Source organism: Myodes glareolus, chromosome 1 (assembly GCF_982192425.1).
Source record: "Myodes glareolus chromosome 1, mMyoGla1.1, whole genome shotgun sequence".
NCBI classification, from domain to species: Eukaryota; Metazoa; Chordata; class Mammalia; order Rodentia; family Cricetidae; genus Myodes; species Myodes glareolus.
The window spans coordinates 23470990-23495459 of NC_142026.1; the positions used below are offsets into that span (position 1 = coordinate 23470990).

At 36.0% G+C, this 24470-nt stretch overlaps 1 protein-coding gene across 1 annotated transcript in view; it reads left to right on the plus strand.

The window, feature by feature from the left end:
* Nyap2 (neuronal tyrosine-phosphorylated phosphoinositide-3-kinase adaptor 2) overlaps positions 1 to 16033 on the plus strand; it is a 251709-nt gene extending 235676 nt beyond the window's left edge. The window contains exon 8 of the mRNA XM_085697751.2: positions 10819 to 16033. Coding sequence (XP_085553877.2) covers positions 10819 to 11046 — 228 coding nt within the window. The 3' untranslated portion in view covers positions 11047 to 16033. The remainder of the gene's footprint in view (positions 1 to 10818) is intronic.
* The last annotated feature ends 8437 nt before the right edge of the window (positions 16034 to 24470 follow it).

Below are 24470 nucleotides of genomic sequence, written 5' to 3' on the forward strand. Positions count from 1 at the left end.
TTTATTTTAAATGTAGTCATTTTACTTTCCAAAGACAAAAATTTTAAATCCCTGTAATCAAATAAAACTGTAAAACATAGACATTTAAGGCAATCGCATCTGTGGATAAGAACAGCCTCTGGCACATCATCTGTGCCTAGACTAGATGGTTTTCAGAACTTCCTGCAGACTTTAGAGCAGCAAATTGTTACCTAATTTCACATATGAAAATGACATAGCACATTGACTCTCCTGGAATATTGTCATTTTTTGACAACAGCACCATGCTCTGCTCTTTACAAAGTGTAGCTCACTTCCTATGTATCTATGTCCTGTGCTCAGGTGTAAAGCTCTGAGCATAGCTCTCCCTCATGGTTGGGTGAATTTATTCCTTGTACATTTGATCATTTCCTTTCACCAGATAATGTGCATTAAAGATTATACTGTCATTTACACTTCTCGGTGTGCACTTCAATTTTTTCCCTAAGAGATAAAAGTCTATATGCAATATAACCCCAGAGCCATAACAAGCATTTAGCTTTCTTTCTTTTTAAAAAATAAATTTAATTCGTGTGTTTGGGCATTTTAACTCTATGCCTATCCGTGCACCTTGTGTGCTCCTGGTGCTTGCAGAAGCCAACAGAAGACTTGCAGTACCCTGGGGCAGGAGTTATAGACCATTCTGAGAAACCGTGTGCATTCTGGGAATCAAACTCAGGTACACTGAAAAAGCAGCCAGTATTCTTAGCCATTGAGCCCTCTATCTAGGTGCAGAAAATATATTATTTTTAAAGTTATATTGGCACTAGTTTTAAACTAGTAACTAAGCATACATATTGTACATATTAGCAGGGTATTGTGTGTTGTATCAACATACACATTCATGCTTTATTACTTAAGTCAACAGAAACAGATCTGTCTCCAAACTATCGACCATTTCTTCATGGCCAGACATCCTTTATTCTTGCAGCCATTTCAGACATACTGTGCACAGACCCATCTTTAATCACCCTACTGTGCGGTGTTTAAGAGTCATCTCTTATCTAATCATAACTTAGTACCCATGGTCAACTTTTCTCATCACTTCTTCGCAAGGCTCTCTTCAGCCTCAATGTGCATTGGTAACATATTTGTAAAATGGTGGCTGAACACCATTAATATTTTCTACATAGTGAAACAAAATGAGTCTCTGGCCTTTTTCCTTATGAAGCTATTGTCTTGGTCTTTGTCTCTTAATCCATTTCCAAACAGCTAACACGTTTGTGAAATTCAGTCAAGACACTGTCATCCCCCAACAATTGTGATTTTTCTTGGAGAAGCATAAACATGCATGGGGGAATTGTCTTTTACTTTTGCTACTTTCAAACTGAGGAATGAACTGTGATATGGCCAAGAAAATAAGGGAAAAAATGTTTGCAGCAGGGTTTTCATAAGTATGCTGCCCAGTGAAGGCAGTGTTTTCAATGCCAACACATCAGCTCTTGGAGGTGGTACACTGCAGAGCAGAGTTCAATAACCTTTGGATACTAAAGTCCATCAACAAACACAGTAGTTTTTACAGGAAATTCTGACAGACAGCGGCAAGGGTGGTGAGCTGCTGGAAGAGAGAATAATCTGAGGAAAGGATGTTTCCCTGCTAGGGTCTACCACCTCTTCACTGCCAGTGTGGAATGCGCTTCACTGGATGACAGACAATCTTTATCAGATTCTAAACTGGATATCCTCATCTAGATAATAGTTATCACAGGGGCATTGCGAATCTTGAATGAAGAAGGCAAGGTACTGACACGGTACTATTTGTCCCCATCAGGGGGCCTTGGTTCTGCAATTTTGTTTATGACCTTGATCGTGAAAGGATGGATGGAAATATGACAATAATAAGGAACAGAACAATATTTCACCTTCCCCCAGGGTACTTTTAATTATAAAATCTTGTTATTTTTCAGCCTTATGCTTGGCTGCTTCCTTTAACTTAGTACACCTCTCTATGTCATTGGCTGTATAAGGCATAAATACCATCAATACTTTATGTGCCGTTCTCTCTGTGTATGCTGCTGAAGTGGGTTACTTTAATGATGACTAGCTCCAAGACAGCGTAGTGTGATACTAATGGAAGAGGCATCAGTGTCTACTATACTTTGTTCCGTGAATTCCAATCCAAATACTATCCTCTGTAAAGGATATGAGGCTTCTGTATTTTAAGCACTACAGATTTAACATTATCATTTGAAAATAGCACATGCCTAATTTTTATACTTTAGGGAATAGATACAGACTCTGTGCCCATCAACTACTCCAAACAGGTTAAAGGAAATTAATGATTTCTGGTAATGTTATGGTGTAAGAGGTTCTTCTGTTTGTGTGTTGCTTTCATTGGTTAATGAATAAAGAAACTGCCTTGGCCTAGTTGATAGGGCAGAACTTAGTTAGGCGGGGAAGACAAAACTGAGTGCTGGGAGGAAGAAAGGCAGAGTGGGGAGATGCCATGGAGCCGCCTAAAACATAAATGCTAAATCTCTCCCGGTAAGCAACTGCCATGTGGTGATATACAGATGAATAGATATCGGTTAAATCAAAATGTGAGAGTTAGTCAGTAAGAGGCGAGAGATAATGAGCCAACCAGTGATTTAATTAATACAATTTCTATGTGGTTTTTTGGGGGCTAAGTTAGCCAGGAAGAACAAGCAGGCGCCCCTTGAAACAATGTTACATTATATTATCGATGTTGCTAGAATTTTTATTATTATTGCAATAATCCTTCACTTCAATGTCACATGATCAAAGGGACCTAAGTTTTACCAACTTATGTCCCTGAAGAATATTGTAAGCTCATTACGTCAATCAAGAATTTCAGCACTGGAGAGTTTACTTACTTTATGACTTTTCCTTGAGTGGCATAATCAGTAAATATTTATTCACTATTAACTACTACTTATGCGCCTTTATTTTATTATATTTAATTTTTAGTATATATTAATTAGACACAGGATTGAAGTTCATCACAACATAACGTCTTTTGATTATTATTATCCTCCATTACTATTCTTCCTCAGCTGGTGTTGATGTGTTTCTTTTTTTTCCCCAGAGTCCCCCTTCCTACTTTCATTTTGTTTATCATGAACTTAGCAAGTGAATGACCTGCAGAGAGCTTTAATAATACAATCATTTGTGATATTTGTACATAGGCATGAATGCACATACAGGCATGTAAATCCAAGTACAGATGGATTGCACTAGTAACAATTTTCTTAGACAAAAGTTAATCCAGTTACCCACCTTCAGATGATGATTTATTTGTACATTGTATACAGAGTATGGAGTGAGAGCAGCAAGACTGCATCTTCAAAGACTGTCTCTAGGCTAATTAGAGTTACCTTATAGCATATTTTATTTACATTTATTTGTCTTTAAGACTGTCTTCCAAGAAAAATATTTAAAAATTTGGTACAATTAAGGATATTATTGGATTTAAGTGATTCAAAGTGAATTGAAATATTTCATAAAACAAAAATCTTCAAAAGTGGCCTTCGTGCAAACAATCAGAAACATTATAAACTATCTATATATTTGTTCATCCATTCACAAATTTTGAGAGAATTTATTGTATGTTACTTCTTTTTCTCTAGAAGTTTAGGATACAAGAATTAACAAGAAGTTTCATGTACTCAAAGATCTAGATCTAAAGAAAATAGAATAATGTATATATTTGTGTCTACTTTTTAGTAAATATCAGAAATTCAATTGTTTCAACAGACATGAGGCCTTCTTTTTGCTTTACAAAGAAACATTGTCACAGAACACTTAAACAACTAGTCCCATATATAGTAAATTCTGATTTCAAAAAGCCATGTCATTTTCTTTATCTTATATACTTTATACCATTTGCTATGAAAACAAAAAAGCAAACATGGGGTTGATGTAAATAGAAAAGTCATTATTAAAGACAAATTCGTGTTGGGCCAGGAGAGCTTGGGAGAAAGTTAAAAGCAACCTTCACAACTCTGTGTGACTTGTGATATTATTTTTGATTAAAGAGTATTACCACAAAACTGAAGGTTAGACAATGTCTTCATTTTACTAGCAGAGAGAATATGCAGCAGTTGTTAGCTTAAAACTCCAATGCTAGTTTGAGAGTCATAATATCTACTTTTTAATTGTTTTTACCTTGGAGATTTGCATAATCGATGAAAGTCCAGATATATAAATTGAAGCAAAACACTTGATTTAACATACAATATTTCTTCTTGTCTGTTCCTAGTACCTGATCTGACTTTGTATGTCAAGGTGGATGTTCATGTCAAAACATAGAAGAGTAGGAATTAGTGTGCAGCCATGCTTTTGTATTGTAAAATAACTCTGAGATGAAGGCGTGGTTCTCATTTTGTGAGTATAGATATATATCAAAACTAAGTTTAGGTGTAAGGAATAAACAATAAAATTTCAGTACATGCCTCAGGTATAGACTTGCCTAATGATTCTTTCATTAAACATACTTTCTGAGTCAACTTATTGTTAAAAGAGAAAGATCTATGAGGGAATAATTAGAAAACACACAGTCAATAGATTAGAATTGCATTCACATACACAGACACACACAAGGACATACACACAGGGACACACACACCCAGAGATACACACATAACACACGGAGACACACACAGACACACATTTAAAAGCCTGGATGTGTCCCATCCTCCAAGTTTCCCCTCACCTCCCCTCTTCCCTAGATCCACTGCTCCCCTTCAGAAATGAACAGCCCTCCCAGAGGTATCAACTGAACATGGCATAATAAGATTACATAAGACTAGGCATAAACCCTCATATCAAGGCTGAAGGAAGCAATCCAGTAGTAGAAAAAGTGTCCCACGAGCTGGCAAACGAGTCAGAAACACTCCCACTCCAACTGTTAGGAGGCATACAAAAACCAAATTGTGTAGGCAAACTGTAAAAAATGGGTTGATTGCTATGTGTGAAACCCAGGTTCAATACCTAGCATCTCAGAACAATAAAATAAAGTAAAAAGAAACAGACTTGGTGATACATGCCTGTAATTCCAGCACTAGGAGGCCAAGAAAGGAAGATTGGAGTTCAAAGTCATTCTAGGCTACTTGGAAATTAACAGGATAGCCTGGGATACACTGTAAGACTCTATCTTAGAAAAAAATATTTTAAAAAGGAAAAACACCACCAACAAAAAGCAAACTCTGAAAGCTAGAACTCTTTCTATTTCATCGTTAGTTCTTATAATAATTCAAGCAAGAAAGCAACACATATATCGTGTATAATACTGATGAAGTCATATCTAAGCCTCTGGTCAGCCTGAAGGTTTTAGCATTGAGACACTCGTCTCCTTGTCTTAGGACTTCATGCTTATGATATCAAAGCAGATCGCTTCACTGTGGCTTTCAAGAAATTAAAAAGAAATCCATTAGTTTATAGTCATCTTAGTGTCATAGGATTTATACTTTTAAAAGAATTTATTTATGTTATGTATATGAATTTTTTATCGCACATATGTGTAGGTACCACATGTCCAGCTGGTGCTTGTGGATGTCAGAAGAAAACAGTCGATGTCCTGGAACTAGAGTTCTAGACAGTGATGAGCCACCATGCGTGTGCTGAGAACTGAACCTGGGTTCTCTATAACAGCTGCAAGTGCTCTTAACCAATGAGCCGTCTCTCCCATCCCAGGTTAATATTTTTGAAAATTGTATCATATTCATAAAGCAACTATGGAGTCAGGTATTTTAAGTTAACTATAGCTTTCAAATATTTAGCATAAAACCCTAGGAAGTTGGGTTACCTCTGTATTAATCCAAAGCATGTTACTTTATAGAAGATATATAGATAAATTCTCATTTTTTATTCTGATGTTGGAAGGACTTGTGTTTCATTAACGATAAAATAAAGCAGTCTTACCTGTGAATAGACAGACAAGTTCAGAAGATTGTAACCCTCTGGGCTCTGTGTTATTGTCAATTTCAAGTTTTATTGAAGGTTTCTGTTATTGTCTGTTCTTTATAAGGTTGAGCACATCCTTCCAAATTATGTTTGGAAAGTAGACATGAAAAATAATTGACTAAGATTGAGGGAAAGGTTATCAATGTGAGTGTTTGTTTTTAGGTAGTCACAAGAGTGACACATTAGAGGTAGTTGGTTGCAAATATAAAAGAATGGACTCACCTAGTATTATTCATGGATACAGAGTCTAAATCCAGCTACTTTATAATGGCAACACTCTGCTTCTCCTTATAAGGATATGACACCAAAATGAACAGCAAACACACCCTAATAAGTTCTCCAATATGATTTCAAGTCTGTTTCTCATCATTTCTGGTTTATTGGATGGGTCCGATTCATATAAAAACCACTGTAAGCTAGTCTGAATCAAGATTTTCATAACCAATATTTTAACACAACTCTAATACATGCTTATTTTAAGGGTCAACTAACCATTTACTAAGTCAAAAGAATCTTTAGGGAAAGGTGTGACCAGAGAACAAACCGTCCTTTGATCAGATCCCAGTAACCAACCATAGCATTAAGGCAAGTGGGCATTTCACTGGTTTTCTTATGTTTAATTCATTTGTTAATCATTTCTCTCTCTCTATTTCTACAGGTCTAGCATGACATTTACTTGGCCTTTTACATTTCTTCATACTATAGTGATTATTTATTATTGTATCAATTTGTCATATTTTCCCTTTTTAGGATGATCTTTTATTTCCACACATGGCCATATTTTAAAAAGTGTATGCGTGATGAACCACAAACCCACTGTCAGTGAGCCCACTCTATAGATGGCAGCCTAACAGATAATCATGTTTTGTGCTAAAATATTGACATATATGCTGTCATTTTTATTTTACGATGTCCATGAACTGTCAAATATTTTCCATTTGTGTTTCATTTAAAAACCCAAAGATATTTATTAAAAATCTCAGTAGCTGTATGAAAACAGGCCGGTGTCTACTGTTTCAGAAACTAGGTGTTATAGACAAGTTTCTACTAACTGTAGAACTCTATTTCAAAGCCATGATGGCATTTCCTTAACGTTGCATCTGTCTTCCAAGTATTTGATACTATTCCATGCTAGTTAGTGAGGCCATTTAAGTAAAGATAATTTATATCAATTTTATTTCTAATTTATTTAATGTTGAATTGCTCCAAGTACTTATTGCAGTGTAATTCTGTTTCAATTTTCTATGTTACTCATTTTGAAAATTTTCAAATATACAATAATAGAATTATTATTGTACAGGGTTACTGTTTGCTATTTCACAAAAATTTATTTAGCTTCAGAAAGTACTTTCTTTTACTTTCCAAAAACAAAACAAATACAAAACAACAAAAAACTAGTGTAGTGGAAAGGTGTAATGATTCCTTAGTGAAAGGAAATAATTCTATGTTCCCTACAACCCCGACAAAAATAATGAACATAGAACTGACTAACTGTTGTTAAGCTCTGTATATGCCAAGTACATAAATGTTATATGCTATATACATGCATGGTTTTGGGGATTACATACTAATTTATAATACACACAGAAAGTTCAGAGATACATTGCTTCTCAGTGTCACAACTAGAAAAGTCCTAAGCAAGTGGTTTAAATTTTCTTATTTTCCCATATTTCATGTGATCTTGGAGGGGAGGGAGTGCAGTTAAAACTAGCATTGGCAAAGATAGCCCCTTAAACAAAAGCTTGTACATTTTAGATGTGAAGACAACCTACAAAACAAGTTTAGGGCTCCAAAATAATACATATTCATTGTCTCCCACATGGTTTGCAACTTGCAGTATTGTAATTTATTAAATTCAACTAATGCATCAGCACTGAGACATTATGATCAGGTAAAGGCTGCCCTTTGTTCCATTTTCCTTAGCATTTATCCAATATCCTTCTTTTCTGCTTCCTATTTCCTTCTAAAAAATGCACAGTAATTATAGTTAGTCAGGGGATGTCTTCATCCTTGTGTAGACAGCAGGTGTTTCTAGGGGGACTTCCTTTCTTTTGTATGGCCTTGACAGGGTGTCAGGAGGACTGCTGTGGTATTTTCTAAACCGTCTTTCACATGAACTTTAACTGCTGCTTTTCTCATCTGCTATGAGGGCTTGGAGGACAGAAACAGAAGGCAGGGGTGCCAAGGTTTATCACTGTAGTGGTGCATGCTAACAATGGCATTCACAACTATTGAACATCCACTGACAATTTAATTTGCCAGATGCCTCATATGTTTTGGTTTCTATAGGAAAATATAACAAAATTCTAAAATCACAGCCATTTATATACAAAGTAAAGTATTTCTCACAGCTTTAAGGGTTGGAAGGATCAACACCAGGGTGCATCCATGGAACTTACTAGAAGTTCCCTCTGCTAGCTTGTGTCTGCTCATTTCTCACTGTGTCTCAAGGAGAAAGCTATCTTGAGTCTCTTTGGTAAGTCCCACTCAGGAACTAACTTCTCCTACTTCTTGCCAAGTTCTCATATTTAAGTCCATCAAGGCAAAGGTTAGGATTTCAATAGAAGAATTTGAGTAGGGAACTAAGGTCCAGTAGGGAGAACCAGATTTTTCCATGAGACATGACCTCCAGCATCTCTCTCCATTGCACCATGATGCTCTTACTGTGTGGCTCACACACAGAGGTGAACATTTCCATTCACCTCCATGATGAGAGAATTCACTGATTTCAATACACAAAGAATATCTCTATCGAGTCATGTTAATAAAAAAATTGTTGCCCTACAGCTGCATATTCATAATAATTGAACAATTTTAATTGAACATAATTATAAGACAACTGCTTTATAATTATTTCTTAGTATGTAGTTATCATCATATTATATATATATACTTTTTTCTCTGTATATATAACAAATATATTTGGATTGTATATAATAAACAAAGTCACTTAAATAAATAACTAAACTAGAAGAATGTTTTGTTGGGCTTATCTTAAATTAATTTTAACACTCTGTCTCCAAAACTGTTTCATCCATAGGTCGAAACAAAAAGGTATTTTGATGCTGTCTTTTAACAGGATAAAGATATTTTATGATCAAGAAAACAAAACAAAAGTTGATTAATATCTTACAGATAGTATTTTTACATGGTTCATGAAAGTAATAAGCTTACAACTTGTGTCTCTAATACTACACGATTTCCTAACATCATTATCTCAGTGTAAAAAATAATATTTAAAACCATTTGGGGGAAAGGTCTTAATATTTAAATGTTCTTAGCATTAGCACTGGGTTTTAATGTGAGAATTTAAACATGAACCTAAGCATGTCCTATTTAAATTATAAATATGAAAGAGATTTATCTTCCCACACACTCTATAATACTGCCATTCATTTCATCAGGTGATTAATACCAAATTCAACATACGAATATCCTATATATTAGGCTACATATATTTGTAAATGTATTTTACAAATCAATCCTTCAATTGGCAATTTTCCAGTCTTATAGAGTTGTATCATCTCCAACTACCTAGCTCTTTTTTATTGGACAGGAAATATTGTCCCATGAGACTTCACGTACTGGAACATGGTAATGTATAGTGTTTATTTTAAGCATCACTCTTGCAAGCAAGAAGTGAATTAGGTCATTAAACCACTACAATGATGACTCAGCTGTAAAATCAAAATTAGATAAGGATTTGTTTGAAATATTATCCAAAAGCCATACTGCTACATTTGGTGACTTCATTTGGTTTATTTTAACCTTTCCATCAGAGGGGATATTTGCTTAAACAATCAAATGTAGTCTTCCTTGTTTAGAGTAGTGATGGGCTTATCTCATTGCTAACTTTTTGTGACAAAATTGGTTCAAAAGAATATCAATAGACACAATACTACGTGTATTAGGGAAGATGTGTGCCTCTGTCAAGCAATATATGTATCATTGTATGTTCAACCTACATACTGATCTTCCTTTGTTAACTGATTTGATGAACTATCTTCTGTAAGTTTTTTTTTTTAAGAAAAACAACTAGAGTAGTTATCAGCATGTTTGTAGAGGGCAGTGATCTTACATGTTTGTTGACATACTAAGGACTACAGTAAAAATAACTCAACAGAAGGATATTTGGGTATCCACCAACACTTAGCATGTACATCCAGAGTCACTTCAGCAGGTGGAATTATTCAACAAACATATGCTACTCTATTCTGTTTAGAAACAAACCCAAGTATTTAAAACATATTTCAAGAATGAAAATGGTCCTTAGCAACTTTAAAAATATATCACTGAAAAATAGTTTTTATATTTTAATGTAGATATATTGGGAACCAATCTAAAACTTGGTAAATATTTGGAAAATTGTTTACAAAATAAAGTTACTTTGTTTCCACATTGTGGTCTTTTTAAAACATTTATTTACTTATTTATTATGTGTGTGTGTGAGATCGTGGGGGAAGATGGAGGAGAGAGAGGGGAGCGCAAACCAAAGATTGTGGAGGTCAGGGGACCACTGATGGGAACTGGTTCTCCCTTACTGTGTGTGATCCAGGGAATTAATACAGGTCATCAGGCTTGAAAATAAACACCTTTTCTTGCCCTGCCGTGCAACTGACCCTACTGGGTACTTCAGAAATATTTTGGGAAGTATTTATGTCCAAATTGTTACTAAATCTTGTCATGACATTTGCCAATTTAAGTGGGATGTTTATTATAACAACTATGCTTTCATTTTTTTGCTTTGTTTGACCTTAAACTTTTGCAAAAAGTAGGTGTAGAAATAGCTGACAGGTTTCTTAGCAGTTATAGCCCAGTGCAAAAGATACACTTTCATTCCATCTTTTTCTTCTGTATTCACTTTTTCTTTTTTGCTAGGTGGCATGCATGCAGTGGTTTCATGGAGACCATACAATGCTTGAGATGATTGAGAAAAAGCGTTGCTTGTGCAAAGAAATAAAGGCTAGACAGAAAACGGAAAAGGGCCTTTGCAAGCAGGATAGCATGCCAATCCTGCCCAGCTGGAAGAAGAACGCGGGAACAAAGAAGTACAGCCCTCCACCCTATTCCAAACAGCAAACGGTATTCTGGGATACTGCCATATGAGTGTGTACTGGCATGAGCTCCACGTTGCTTAATCCAAGGGAGGTTGACTTGGTCTTGTGAAATTAATTGTTACATATATTCTCTGTTGATGTGGAATACCACAGGAATCTGCGGGTACTGTGGCAAGTCCAAGATAAAAATGTGTTCGTCCTTGCAACTAAGGCACACTCTCTTATGGTGGATTATTTTGAATCCAGAAAATATTAAACTGTAAATATTTTGCTAGTTTATGGGTGACACCTGAAATAATATTCCTTATACATATTTAAGGTGGAGAAAGAGCAGAAAAGTTTACTAGCTATAATTTGGTATTAACTGGTTTGTTATCTCTTTTATATGTAACCCCTGGATGCCTTTTTCTTATTAATTTTTTGCATTTAGAATGTCTTTGTCCTTCTGCCCACATTTGGCTTCTGTGGAAGAGCTCACAGGTATACGTCCTATTTAAGCACATCATATGTGATCTGGTGCTAGCAATACAGAAGTTGAATATTACGCTTGTAAAGATTGTCTGCTGCTTTCTATGTTTGTCGGGGATTGATGGGAAATGAACGAAAGTATGATATGAGTCTGCACATTCATGTTACCCTGAGGTGGACAATCTTTGCTACAGTGACTTCCTAAGGATTTGTTTCACATCCTGGTATTTGCACTTGGTTAGTCAGACTACAGTGGAAGGCTGTAGGATATATTGGGACATTCCTGCAGCAAACTTTCTTTCAGAAATGATTTTTAGGGGGGTTTATCCTTGCAGCATTGATCTGATTGGAGGAGACCAGGGTTCACTGTGACAATTGAAGGAACGAAAAAACAATACCTTCAGAGCTCAGCTGTTTTCAAGGAAATGGGAGCAGAGGCACGACAGACATGATAGTTTTAGGTAACATTTCATGGGCATGATTCTCCCTCAAGAAGTTGAAAAAATGAACATTCAGCTATAGCAATTTCCAAGTTTTAGTATACTCCACGCCAACCTTCCTCAAAATTTAAATCCATTCATTGAAAAGTATTTCTTGCCAATCATTTTAAAGTACTTATTGCATTTTGGGGTCATAATCTTCTGTTCATAACTATCACACCCGTTCTTACTGATTATGACACCATGACCAAAGAGTTATGACCACTTTTTATTTTATTTTATTTTATTTATGGAAGTAAAGGAAATGCAGGGGAGAAAGAATAGGATGGACTCAACTTTATGTGGTAGTAAACTTTAAGTTAAGAAGTTTAATTTAAGAAAAATAGTATATATCTTTAAAAGTAACTTGTTAGTTGAAAATAAATATTGCCACGGATAAATAAAAAGGAAACTATCACATATATTTTGTATATTTAAATTACTATTTATGCTTCCTAAAATTGACAGTATGTGGTTCTTCATTAACAATCAATTTAGTATTATATTTCTGAGAGGAAAAAGTGTGTTTGAAGTTATTATCATGGCAGTTTTTCTTGTAAGGGTATTGACAGCAATAGTTCCATGCTGCTCAATAAAACCAAATATAACAGAAGTTAAGGAATTTTTGTAATCTATATTGATAAAAAAAGTTCTAGTAATTCTTTATCAGTAAAAGTTCCTTGAAGAGAGTTTGAAATGTTATAACATAATTTTTTAATGTTTTATAATTAATGTATATTTTGATGTCCAATTATAATTCTGAAAGAATAAGGAAAATGGTAAGTGGGAGCGTGTATTGTGTGACTGTGTGTGTGTGTGTGTGTGTGTGAACAATCAGTGGGAAAATTGTATATATAAAATGCTTACTGATATTGTAAGTTATGCTTGTATAAGTAAGAGGTGACAAAGGCAAAGTCACAAATATCGGGTACCACAGAGAGATCTTATATAGCTTAAATGAATGCTGTTGCTGTCTTTTACCAGCTATGTAGACTTATAATTCAAACCCAGCAATCAATACAGCACAGACATACGAGTGATGAAAATGTTTTAAGATAAAATCATAATTGAAATCAAGTGTGTTTTTGGCCCAAATTGTTATCTTGATTTAAGTTATTATGACCTCATACATTCAAGCCAATCAATCAAACACAAGGCACCATTTGTCAGAATCTCTGTGATCTTATCACTTTGGCTGTTACAGTGAAGATGAGCCCTCCCTTGGCATTTAAGTGTAGGAGATATATTTCCAAGTGTGTTTTCACTGGCTGATCTTATACATATCACTCTGAATTAGGCAGAAGGTAATTTTTAATGTTGGTCACTTGTCTGGAAGGAAACAGAGGTACTAAAATGATTTGAGTTGGACTCAGCCATTCATGGGTGTTCTGTTAAGTTCATGCCAGGGCCACATGTCACATACTCCTTTTTCAAATCTGTTATTTTTGGAGGAGTTAGCTGTTTGGAACATTTGAACTTAGGTAACCATTTCCATTTATTTCTCAAAACCTCTTTCTACACGAGAGAGAGAGTTGGAATATCTGGAAAGATGGCTTCACTTGGATTTGACTACAGATCTGTCATCTGTGCCTAAACAATAAATAATTGTCCAGTGTGGCAATTAGCTATTCTATAGTCAACTTCATCATTGTGTAGAGTATCTCTTCGTTATGAGAAAAGAATCATTAGTAGCTAGAGAAAACCATGCTGACTCTCTGGTGGCAATAAATCAGACCCTTCACCTGGTCAGAAGATAATCTGCAGCCAGCACATGATGTCATGATAAAGCTCATTTTTCTAGCAATGCCAAAGAACAAATCATACGAAGGTGTGTTATCAGGCGAAGGCAGCTCATACTCATGACAAATCGTCTTTTCACGGCAAATGTTGTAGAAACAGAATTTTATTGGCTGTCAGCAAGACGGCTTTATGTGCGAAATACTTCTTAGTAGAGAAGACATGAATTTCCTTAGAAATGATGGAGGAAAGAGTAAAATATTGTATTTTCCCCATCACAGAAGCCAGCACTACATGAGAAGTCACTTTATAGAGACACTGCCAATATCTCCCTCTGCATGCTATTGAAGCAAGTTTGGGGTAAAATGTGATGGAATTTTCAGCTACATAATAATTAAGAAAGAAAAGCAAACACCAAGAGGTAAAGTGTGTTATTTTAAAATGCATACACCTTTTGAATACAAAATAATTGTTTGGACATAAGATCGCGTTTCAAAATAGTGACAGTTTCGAACCATTGACAAGCAACAGAATTTTGTTCAAATGGTTCTAGAAAGCACACCTATGTGACATATGTGTAGTCTTGTCTACACCCAGAATTAGGTTGGCTTCCTTTGAACAAGTTCAACAGAAAGTCAACACACCTGAAGAGCCCCAGCTAGTTACTGTTTCAATAAAGTCATCAGAAGAATGCTCCTATAGATACATTTTATATCACTTACTTGCTAAACTCAGTCAGGTTCCCAATGGAGATCTTATAAATTAATCATGTTTCCAGTTGAAATTAAGCCAAATATTCCTACAATTTATGGAGTATGTAATTTGGGAGGGGGTTGTAAGTCTCACTTGAAAAGGAATGTATAAAGAATAGACTATCATCCCCTCATGAATTATATCCCAAATTTAAAAGGAAATAAATGAGAAATGACACATCCAGTACATAGGGAAACTTACAACACCTTCCTAGTTCAGAATAATAACTAGCTAATTGCATAATTTGAACAATTTGTTAGTAATGCATCATTTCTTCAAAAGTTCACTGAATCATATTATTAGACAGTTTCAGAAGCAATTGGAATTGAATATTGAAATAAATGTGGTTTTTGAAATTAGGGACCTCAATTATGCAATCATTAATATTTTCAAAATAAAAGGCCAACTGGAGTATACATGATTTCACACGTTTGGCAGTTTTTAAGTGGTTTTATGCAGCATTCTTGTTGTTTTCTGGTCAAGTGTACAGTCAAAATAAAAGATGAAAATAGACTAAATTTATGTCTAAGTATAGCATATGTGTATGTGTTAGCTTCTACCTGTACATTACAATATGTACTGCTATCTGTGTAAATCAGTAAAAGATAACACTGTTTTATCATGTTACATGTAGACATTGTGGCTTGGGGTTTGGATGGCTTAAAGCCCTCTCATATTTGGGTCAATTCTACTGGAACAATAATCTGGAAAAATGTCTGGTTACATTTCCTTTTATGATTATGAAGCTTCAAATTTAAAAAAAAAGAACATTTTACAAAATATTGCTGAATCTATCTCCAATAAAAATATGAATAATCCTTCAAAGTTTTGCGCCCAAATATAACTGGGTTTGCCCACCCTACATGCATTTATATTTAAACATGTACACACTCAGAGACAGAATGCATACTGTATATAATATATATGACAATGTTTAGTATGCACTTCCTTTGTTTGGACTTCTTAACATTTATAGTGTAGCAATTTGTGTAAAGTGCACTGTGATTATAAGAAGAATCAAAGCACAGTACAGTCACACTTTTGTTATCTTGCACTAAAAGCGTGTTTACGTATTTAGCAATTGTATGTTTACTTTCTTGACTTTTCCAACATTTGAAACAAATCGCTATGAAAAATGATATAAACTAATTTGTTTTTTAGTGGATAATTACACTACATTTTTAAAAGACAGAGTTTTTAAAGAAAATCATTTAACATCCATTCCAACATTAAAAAGTTTACCATATCTAAAAATCTGAATGTCATATTGCATTTTTCATAACTCATTAGCAATGTCAGGTATGTGCCTGGATATTTGTGCAAATAAGCATTAGATAACAGATTTCTCTATTCATGTATTCCTAGGCATTTCTATATACATAATAATATAAACACTGATGTTTTAATGTCTCTTAATTTTGTACTTGATTTTTTTAGTAATATGTAATTATATATGTACTTTGATACGACTGAAGTAACCAGATGTTGTTTGAAAACAAATTGATTTCTCTTTAGTGCATTGACAATATTTTATGATATTCTGTGCTTACTTATTTGTGCTCCCGTGTAATTACAATAAAAGCAATAGTTTAAATTAGATGGCTGTTGTTTTTTATTCACCAAGAAGCAAGATTAAAAAGGGCAATTGGATTGTCTATAAGTTTAAAACATTCTATACATATATTAGACTTTCACAGTGTCATTTAATAATTTACAGAATAAATGTTATTTTTCAAAAGACTTAAGGAAAAGCACACCTTTTAAATTTAGATTTGTTTGTGAGGCTGTATGAATTGTTGGACACTGATACTGGTAAGTATTAAAGGCCTTAACTCTATAGTCATGTGACCCCTTATGCTGCCTTACTTATGACTTAGTTTTTGAGGAGCAGAAGGAGGGAGAACATGAGCAAGGAAGTCAGGACCACGAGGGGTGTGTCCACCCACTGATACAGTGGGACAGATCTAATGGGAGCTCACCAAGGCCAGCTGGACTGAGAGTGATGGAGCATGTGATCAAACTGGACACTCTGAATGTGGCTGGCAATACAGGTTGACTGAGAAGCCAAGGACAATGGCACTGGGTTTTAATTCTACTGCATGATCTGACTTTTTGGGATCCTGGTTTATTTGGATGCTCACCTTTATAGATCTGGATGGAGGGTCTATATTATTTTTCTTGAACTTCCCACGGGACAGGGAACCCTAACTGGTCTTAGGACTAGAGAGGGAGGGAGAGATGGGGAGGGGGAGAAAAAAGGGAGGCGGGGAGGAGGTAGAAATTTTAATAAATAAATAAATAAAAAGAAAAGAAAAAAAAGATGATGCATTACCAAGGTTACTTTGACATTTCATTTTATTCCAAATTGACCTAAAACTAGTCAGATCTAACAGTAGAGTATTAAAGAATAGAATCCAGTAACCTTAAGTTTATGCTCTCAGATAAGATATTTATTGGGATGGTATTAAGTCATATTTTATCCTTATAGATCCTTCTAAAAATAACCTAAACGAAATAATGAGTCCGTGCTTACTGTTGGCAGGATGTCAATAAATAAACTACTCCTGAACATCTGAAACATGACTCTGGGGTTCATTGATCATATAGAGTATGTAGTATCCTTTAATGGTCTCTAATGCCTTCTTCATAAACCACTTATCTAATAACCAAAATTAATGTGAATTTAATTAATTATATCTTTAAAGTTACTCAGTAACAATTTCCACTTTTCTTTTTTAAAAAAGATTTATTCATTTTATCCATATGGAAATTTTGTTTGCATATATGTATGTGAAATATTTGTTTTCCTGATGCCCTTGTGTTAGAAGAGAACATTGGATCCCGTGGAACAGGAGTTGCTGATGGATATGAGAGGGGTCGTTTGTAAGAACAACACGCACTCTTCAAGGCATAGGCTTTCTTCACTTGCCCATCATCATTTCTTAAGAGGAATCTTTAGCTCAGCTCCTCCAGGTATTACAATGCTCATTGTGATGTTTTACCTCTTGGTTCAACAAGAAATTACCAGTGACACTTTCATCTCACCACCAAAGCTCCAATCTTCTGTCCAGCTCAATCTATGATTAAAAAAAAACTCTATATTCCGTGTTTTAAATTAAAGATTGCTTTTTATCATCCTAAGTTCCTTTAAATCTCTATTCTCTACTTTGTGAACTTAGACCTCAGTACAACTATGTTAAGAGTAACAGGTGAGTTACCGTTGAACAAAATCCATTCTCTTATGGTTATTTGTAGTCAAGGCATATTTACTAGTATGCAGGTATATTCACATACACGGGCGGTGACAGAACGGATTAGAATAGGAGAATCTGAGAAAACTCTGTAGCCGCAAATTCTATTGTATAGAGATATTATTCTCATACTGCTGGGCAGAAAATCAAGACCCCTTTCTTATTTGGGGGTTCTATTACTACAGAATATCTATATTTTATTACCAAGAGCAACTTAGGCCAAAAAGATTCTACCTCTCAGGTCAAAACCCATCACTGAGGGAAGTCAATGCAAGAACTCAGGGCAGAAACAGGGAGAAACTGAGGAAGAGACTATGGAGGATTGTTACTTACTAGTAACAGTCTCCTCATGGCTTGCTCTATCTGCTTTATTTTTCCTTTTTTCTTTCTTTTTTGAAAATTATAATTTACTATTTATTTTTTAAAAGCTATGTTTACTCATTTTACATCCCAAATCCATATTCCACTCCCTCTCCTCCTCCTGCCCCCTCCTTCCTCCGCCCACTCCCCATCAACTCCTCAGAGAGGGTAAGGTTTCCCATTGGGAGTCAACAAAGTCTAGCAAATTGCTTTGAGGCAGGACCAAGGCCCTCCTTCCTTTATCTAAGCTAAGCAAGGGTTCAGAGGGAATGGGTACCAAAAAGTCAGAAGAAGCAGTAGGGATAAATCCTGGTCTCACTGCCAGTGGCCCCACAGTTTGTCCCAGTCATACAAATGCCACCCACATTCAGAGGGCCTAGTTTGGTCCTATGCCGGTTCCCTGTTGTCAGGCCGGAGTTGGAAGACTTCCATTAGTTCAGGTAAGTTGCGTCATTGGGTTTCCCCTTCATGGTCTTGACTTCTTTGTTAGTATTCTCACCTCTCCCTCTCTTCAACTGAACTTTGGGAACTCAGCCCAATGTTCTGCTATGGTTCTCTGCATCTGCTTCCATCAGTAGCTGGATGTAGGTTCTATGATGACATTTAAGATAGTCATCTACCTGACTATGTGGCAAGACCAGTTCAGGCACCCTCCCCACTATTGCTCATTCCTACATAACTCAAGACCTCCTGCCCAGAGGTGGCACAACCTACAGTGGACTGAGACACACCAGAGCAATCACTAATTGAGAAAATGCCTACAGTTTTGCCTACAGGACAAACTTATTGATGCATTTTCTCAGTTGTAGTTTGCTCTTCTCAGATAACTCTAGCTTACTCCACGTTGACAAAAAAAATAACCCCTTGTTAACTTGACACACAAATACATCACTAGCTAATAATAACCTTTCCTTTCTTGTTAAGCCCCATGAACTCATAATAATATCAAAATACCAATATAAAACTTATTCCAAACTTTAAAAAACAACCCACATACTTTAAATATCCAAACACAGTAAAAATTCAGTTTCTTTAAAACAACTAAAATATGCAAAGTCTCTCAGCTGTGGACTTCTGTAAAATCAAAAGACAAGTTAACTACTTCATACTCTGAGAAAGAAGCAGGGTACACTCGCAACTAAATCAAAGTAAATTCAAACTCCAACAGAGTAATTTCAGTGCCGTAGTTCTGAGCTTCACTCACAACCCCCAGTTCCAAGACATTTAGACCATTTCTCTTTACATTTTTGGCTGTCTTTCGTGGTTATCTCATGGTTCTGTCACTTCCCAAATGTCGGTGTCTTTCTGTAACTGACCTGCTCATTCCTCAAGTCTCACGGCTTCTCACAGTGCTAAGCCTCAACTGCTCTCCTTAACCACTGCATGCCTTCATAGCCAGGAGCACTTGTCTGACTCTTCCATATTACCATGCTCATCTGACATCACTAGGCATAGCCTCCACCCTTTGGGTCACAGCTTATGTGAGCTGACCCTAAGGAAACATTTCCTATACCGTTTTCCATTAATGTTGCTGCTCTCTTTTTAATCATAGCTAATTCTTCAGCCCCAGGTGGCCAGTGTCAACTGTCTCAGCCAAGCACAGGCTTTACTTCAGCAGTTCTGTTCTCTTATTTATCAGAGAAAGGTCTTCAGCCCCAGATGACCAGAATCACAGATTCAATATTTAATGGCACCGATAGAATCTGTAAGGGACTTTAAAATTTGCCTCTGAAACTTCAGAAGCCAGTTTTTTTGTATTAATTCTGTTAGCATTATCTTCTAAGTTTCTACAATAATAAAAAGACAAGGTCTCCTGAATAAATTGGAAGCATGGGATCATGGGAGAGGGTGGACAGGGAGGTAGAGGAAGGGAGGTGAGTAGAGAAAAATATATAGCTCAATTAAAAACAATAAAATATTAAAAGATCATTAAAATCTGCACACTCAATGGAATTTGTTGCAAAAGTCTTTCCATAATACACCCCTCAAAATGGCCAGGCCTGTCCTACTAATACTCTAATTATGGTAACAACTTCTTAGTTAAGGTTTCTATTTCTTTGATAAAGACAATGACCAAAAGTTTACAGATCTCAGGTCCCACTTAATCACTGAAGGATGTCAGAGGAAGAACTCAGAGTAGAAACCTGGATACAGGAACCAAAGCTGAAGTCCCAGAGCAAAGCTACTTTCTGGCTTACTTCTCCTAATTTGTTCAGCCTGTTTTCTTATACAACCCAAGACCACCTGCCCAGGGATGGAGCACCTTACAGTGGTTGGGCCCTCTCATGTCAATCAACAATTAAGAAAACTTCCCTAAACAGTTGTCTACAGGCCAATCTTATGGGGCCATTTTCTGAGTTGCGGTTCCCTCTTAGCTGATAATTGTGGCTGGTGTCAAGCTGACTAACACTAACCAAGATAACACTCAAGCTCAAGAAGGCAGGTGCTGAGAATAAGATACCACAGAATTCTCAACAATTACATCATATCTCCTCTCTAAAGATCTCAGGGATCATTGAGGAAGAGAAAGTGGCCAGATTCCAAGAGTAAGAGTGGGTGGTGGGTGTCTACAAAGAACAGTAGTGATTTCAAGACCCTGGGTAGTTGTGCATATGAACTCTCAATAGTTGGCAAGGCCGGTACAAGCTTAAACCAGATAACATCCCAGCATGGAGAGGGGAGGTGGGCACAAAACCCCACTCCTAGCTGAGGAACTATTGACAATGGTTAGCTGCTAGGAGAGTCAGATTTCTTTAAGAGTGGATGGCCACACATTTAAGAACATAGGGGTAGGACTAATTAGACTTAGGGGTTGTATAGAAAAGGACACAAAGTTTGGTGGTTAGGGAAATGGGGCTGGATCTGGGGACAACTGGGGGTGAATATGATCAAAATACACTATACAAAATTCTCAAAGAATTTGTAAACCTTAGGGAAAAAAGATTTTAATGGAAATATCCTGAGGTAAGTCCATATACCACTTAAAAATAAATTGTCATAGAGGATTCTCTTGCATTTAAGAATATAAGACCAAAAATTTTCAGGCTCCATTGCACATGCTCATTTCCTTGATGTCTTCTTAGTTGGGGTATTGGAATCATAAACAATGAGAATTAACACCGTTCTCCAAATTCCAGAACACAGTGATGCTTTCATCCACAGACCACCCATTTGAGCAGTCACAACTAGCCATCTGACTCCCTTGCCTAGGTTTAGGAAGACATTGGAAGCGATATTCCATCAGTAACCAGATGGAAACTCGGACACAGACAATGAAGCAGGATCCCAGGGATTGTTAGAGATGCAAACCTTGAGCTCTGTCCCCAGTGATCTGGTGGTTGAGGGACACGAACCTCTTTCGGGAAGGTATCGCGATGATTTGCATGTGCAGCGAAGTTTGAGAAAGGCTATCATGGTCTGATAATGTTTTCCCTTGGGAATACACGTTCCCTTCACCCTGGAAGATTTGCCTTTCTAGGCCCCTCTCTCAGAGATTCTGAATTTATCATGGGCTTGTGGTCAGGAACAGAAGAAATTTTTTCTTCCTTCTCTCTTTGTTTCTTTGCCAACAGTCTCCCAAATGAACTATGATATAAAAGTGGTATTGAGAAAGCCAATCATAGAATCACTCTATACCAAATATTGTAAATTATAAGGTTTCTTCTAGAAATAACACTCCAGCTACAGAACTAAGTATAAGAGCTTACCTTTTCATATTTTTCATCATCCATATCACTCATGGAAATTCAGAGCAAAGAGTACTATTGGAAGAAAAATTATTATGAAATTAATTCCTTATTGCTCATCCATATGCCATTTGAAAACCTGTTTCATGAGATATGTTTGCATTTAAATGTACCATAAATAGTACTCAGCAATTAATATATCACAATAATAATTACTGATGATAGTATGAGTGTTTTGCCAGGTTTCTCACAATTGGAGCTGAAGTGCATTTCTCAATAACTCCCATCACCTCCCACAGTATCACACTTGAATATCTTCCCTGATGTTATAAGCTTTAAATGGTTACTGCTTAGGGGATTTGTTTTACAAACTCTATAGTAGGTTTCAGAAATGGGAGATAGGATTGTTTGTTTTAACTTTTACATTATCAAAAGTGCCAAGCCAATTTCTACACACAAAGGATTCTCTAAAGGTTATACCAAAATTCTCTGATATACTAAACGAATTAGTGTGCTTGCAAAATTTACATTCCAGCTGATTTAATATTCCTCGAAGTTGAAATGTCTAGCCCTCTTTTCATTATATAAAACAAATTCTGTGTCAGACCTTTATGATACTTTGTTATTTATAATCCAATACTAATGTATGTATATCATGTAGAAAATTATTTTCTATACCTTTTCTTACATATTTTTAGAATCCTTACATTATTATCAAAATTATTTGAGTAGTTTGATTAATGCATAAAATTCAATAAAGATATATTAGATATCTGTAAAAGCTTTATCAAGAATGAAAAGCAAAGAATATAAGATTAAACCAACTAGGAATGAGTTTTAGTGCACAAAATGCAGCCCCTTAATGACTAATTACACTTATATTTCATGGAAGGTGTCAGTGATGGGCGTAGGAGCCTCAGCAAGAAATAGACACCCTCCTCCTCCTCTTAGAGTTTACATAATAGGTATGACTCATGTTGGGGTGGAAATTTGTGTTACCAAGTTAATCTACATGATTCAAATCTTAAGAGTCATAATAAAGTGTGATAAACAAAACACAGATGTGGCAGAGTTAGCTAGTGTTCAAATAGCTGTGATAATTTATGGCCTCTTCTACAAGAGGTTTTCTTTGCCAACTGTCCTCATTCGCTGATATTTGACACTTCTGGGTCAGAGACCATAGGAAGGGTTTTACCACTTATTTGGTGTCCTTGGTAAACACATATGCTTCCTCTTATGAGAGAAAGACTCTGAAGATTATGATGCAGACCATTGGAAACAATTTGGGAATCCTTAGACATGACTAGCTATCAAATTCTAAACAGTCTTCTTGCCTGGGGAAGCTATGGATTTTTTTTCCTTCAATTGTTTGTTACTCTAAATTACCCTTAAATTCTCATAGCCTGTGATACTCTTTCCATTACACAAGTTTGAAAGTTTCCTACTTCTTGATAGAAACCAGTTAACCCAGTATCATTCTGGTGACAGGAATTTGGTGGAGCGGGGGGGGGGGGGTGGCAGAGTAGTCCACATTGACCTGGATTTCAAAGCAATCCCTCTACCTTAAACTTCCTAAAGTACTAAGATTATAGACAGGGGCTATTATGCCAAGTTTAATTCTATTCCCCATATATAAAAGTGTCCCCCAACAGACGATTTCAGCAATATTCTCCAACGATCTCAGAACTTGAGTGGTTGTACTGGGTGAAAGGAGAGTTCCTATTTTCAAACACTGAAGCAGGCAGTATACAAACCAAGGCTAGCACCAATGGCCCATGACAGGTACAGGGGTGGCCTTCAACATGGGACTGTGCATGAAAGGGCAAGGAATCCAGGTAAAGGCAAGAGTGCAGGAAAATTATGAAATCAAATAGTAAGATTTAGACTATATATTTTAAGGCAATTGCCATTCATCTCAGAGACTGCATGTTGAACTCTTCAGAACAACTTTTCCTCATTTTTAATTAAATGTGTAGCATTTTTCCAATTAATACTAGGTTTTCACAAAATTTGGTCAAAGACATTGCGATGATGAGCATCAATGATGAAAGCCAGCTCTAAGAAGCAAAGAAATACGTTTAAAAATACAAACATTAGCCTTGATATTCTCTAATAATTCCTTGTGGCAGTTGCTTTTCCTGCTTTAAAAACACATTGTTACTTAAATGAAAGCAGGTAAAGTGAGGTATGAAAAATAAACTTTCAACTATTCAAAGAAATTTCTGGGGGAAATTTCAGATGCTTATTGAGGCTGTAAATGCCCTGGATCATAATGGGCCTAATGTACTGCGGTACTAGAGCTGGCTGCATATTGTAACAATGATGTCGTGGATGGAGACCTGGCCTAATTGTGTAAGTGTTATGAAAGGCTTATACTGTTGTCTCTAAAATTCAAAAGTACACATGGACTTTAAGGATGCATGAATCTAGACTGGAGAGATGGTTCAGGCATTAAGAGCACTGGCTGTTCTTTCAAAATACCCTAATTCAATTCCCAGCATCCACAGGGCTGTTCTTCCAAAAATCCCTGGTTCATTTCCCAACATCCACAGGGCAGCTCACAACAGCTTCTAACTCCAGTTCCAGGAGATCCAATACCTCTTATGGCCTCTGTGGTCACCAGGCATGAACACAGGACAAACTCCCATCCAGATAAAATAATAAAACAGTCGATTTTTTAAAGGTGCTTGTTTTCACTGAATAGGAGATTCTTGGCCCTCACTATTGATCAACATATCT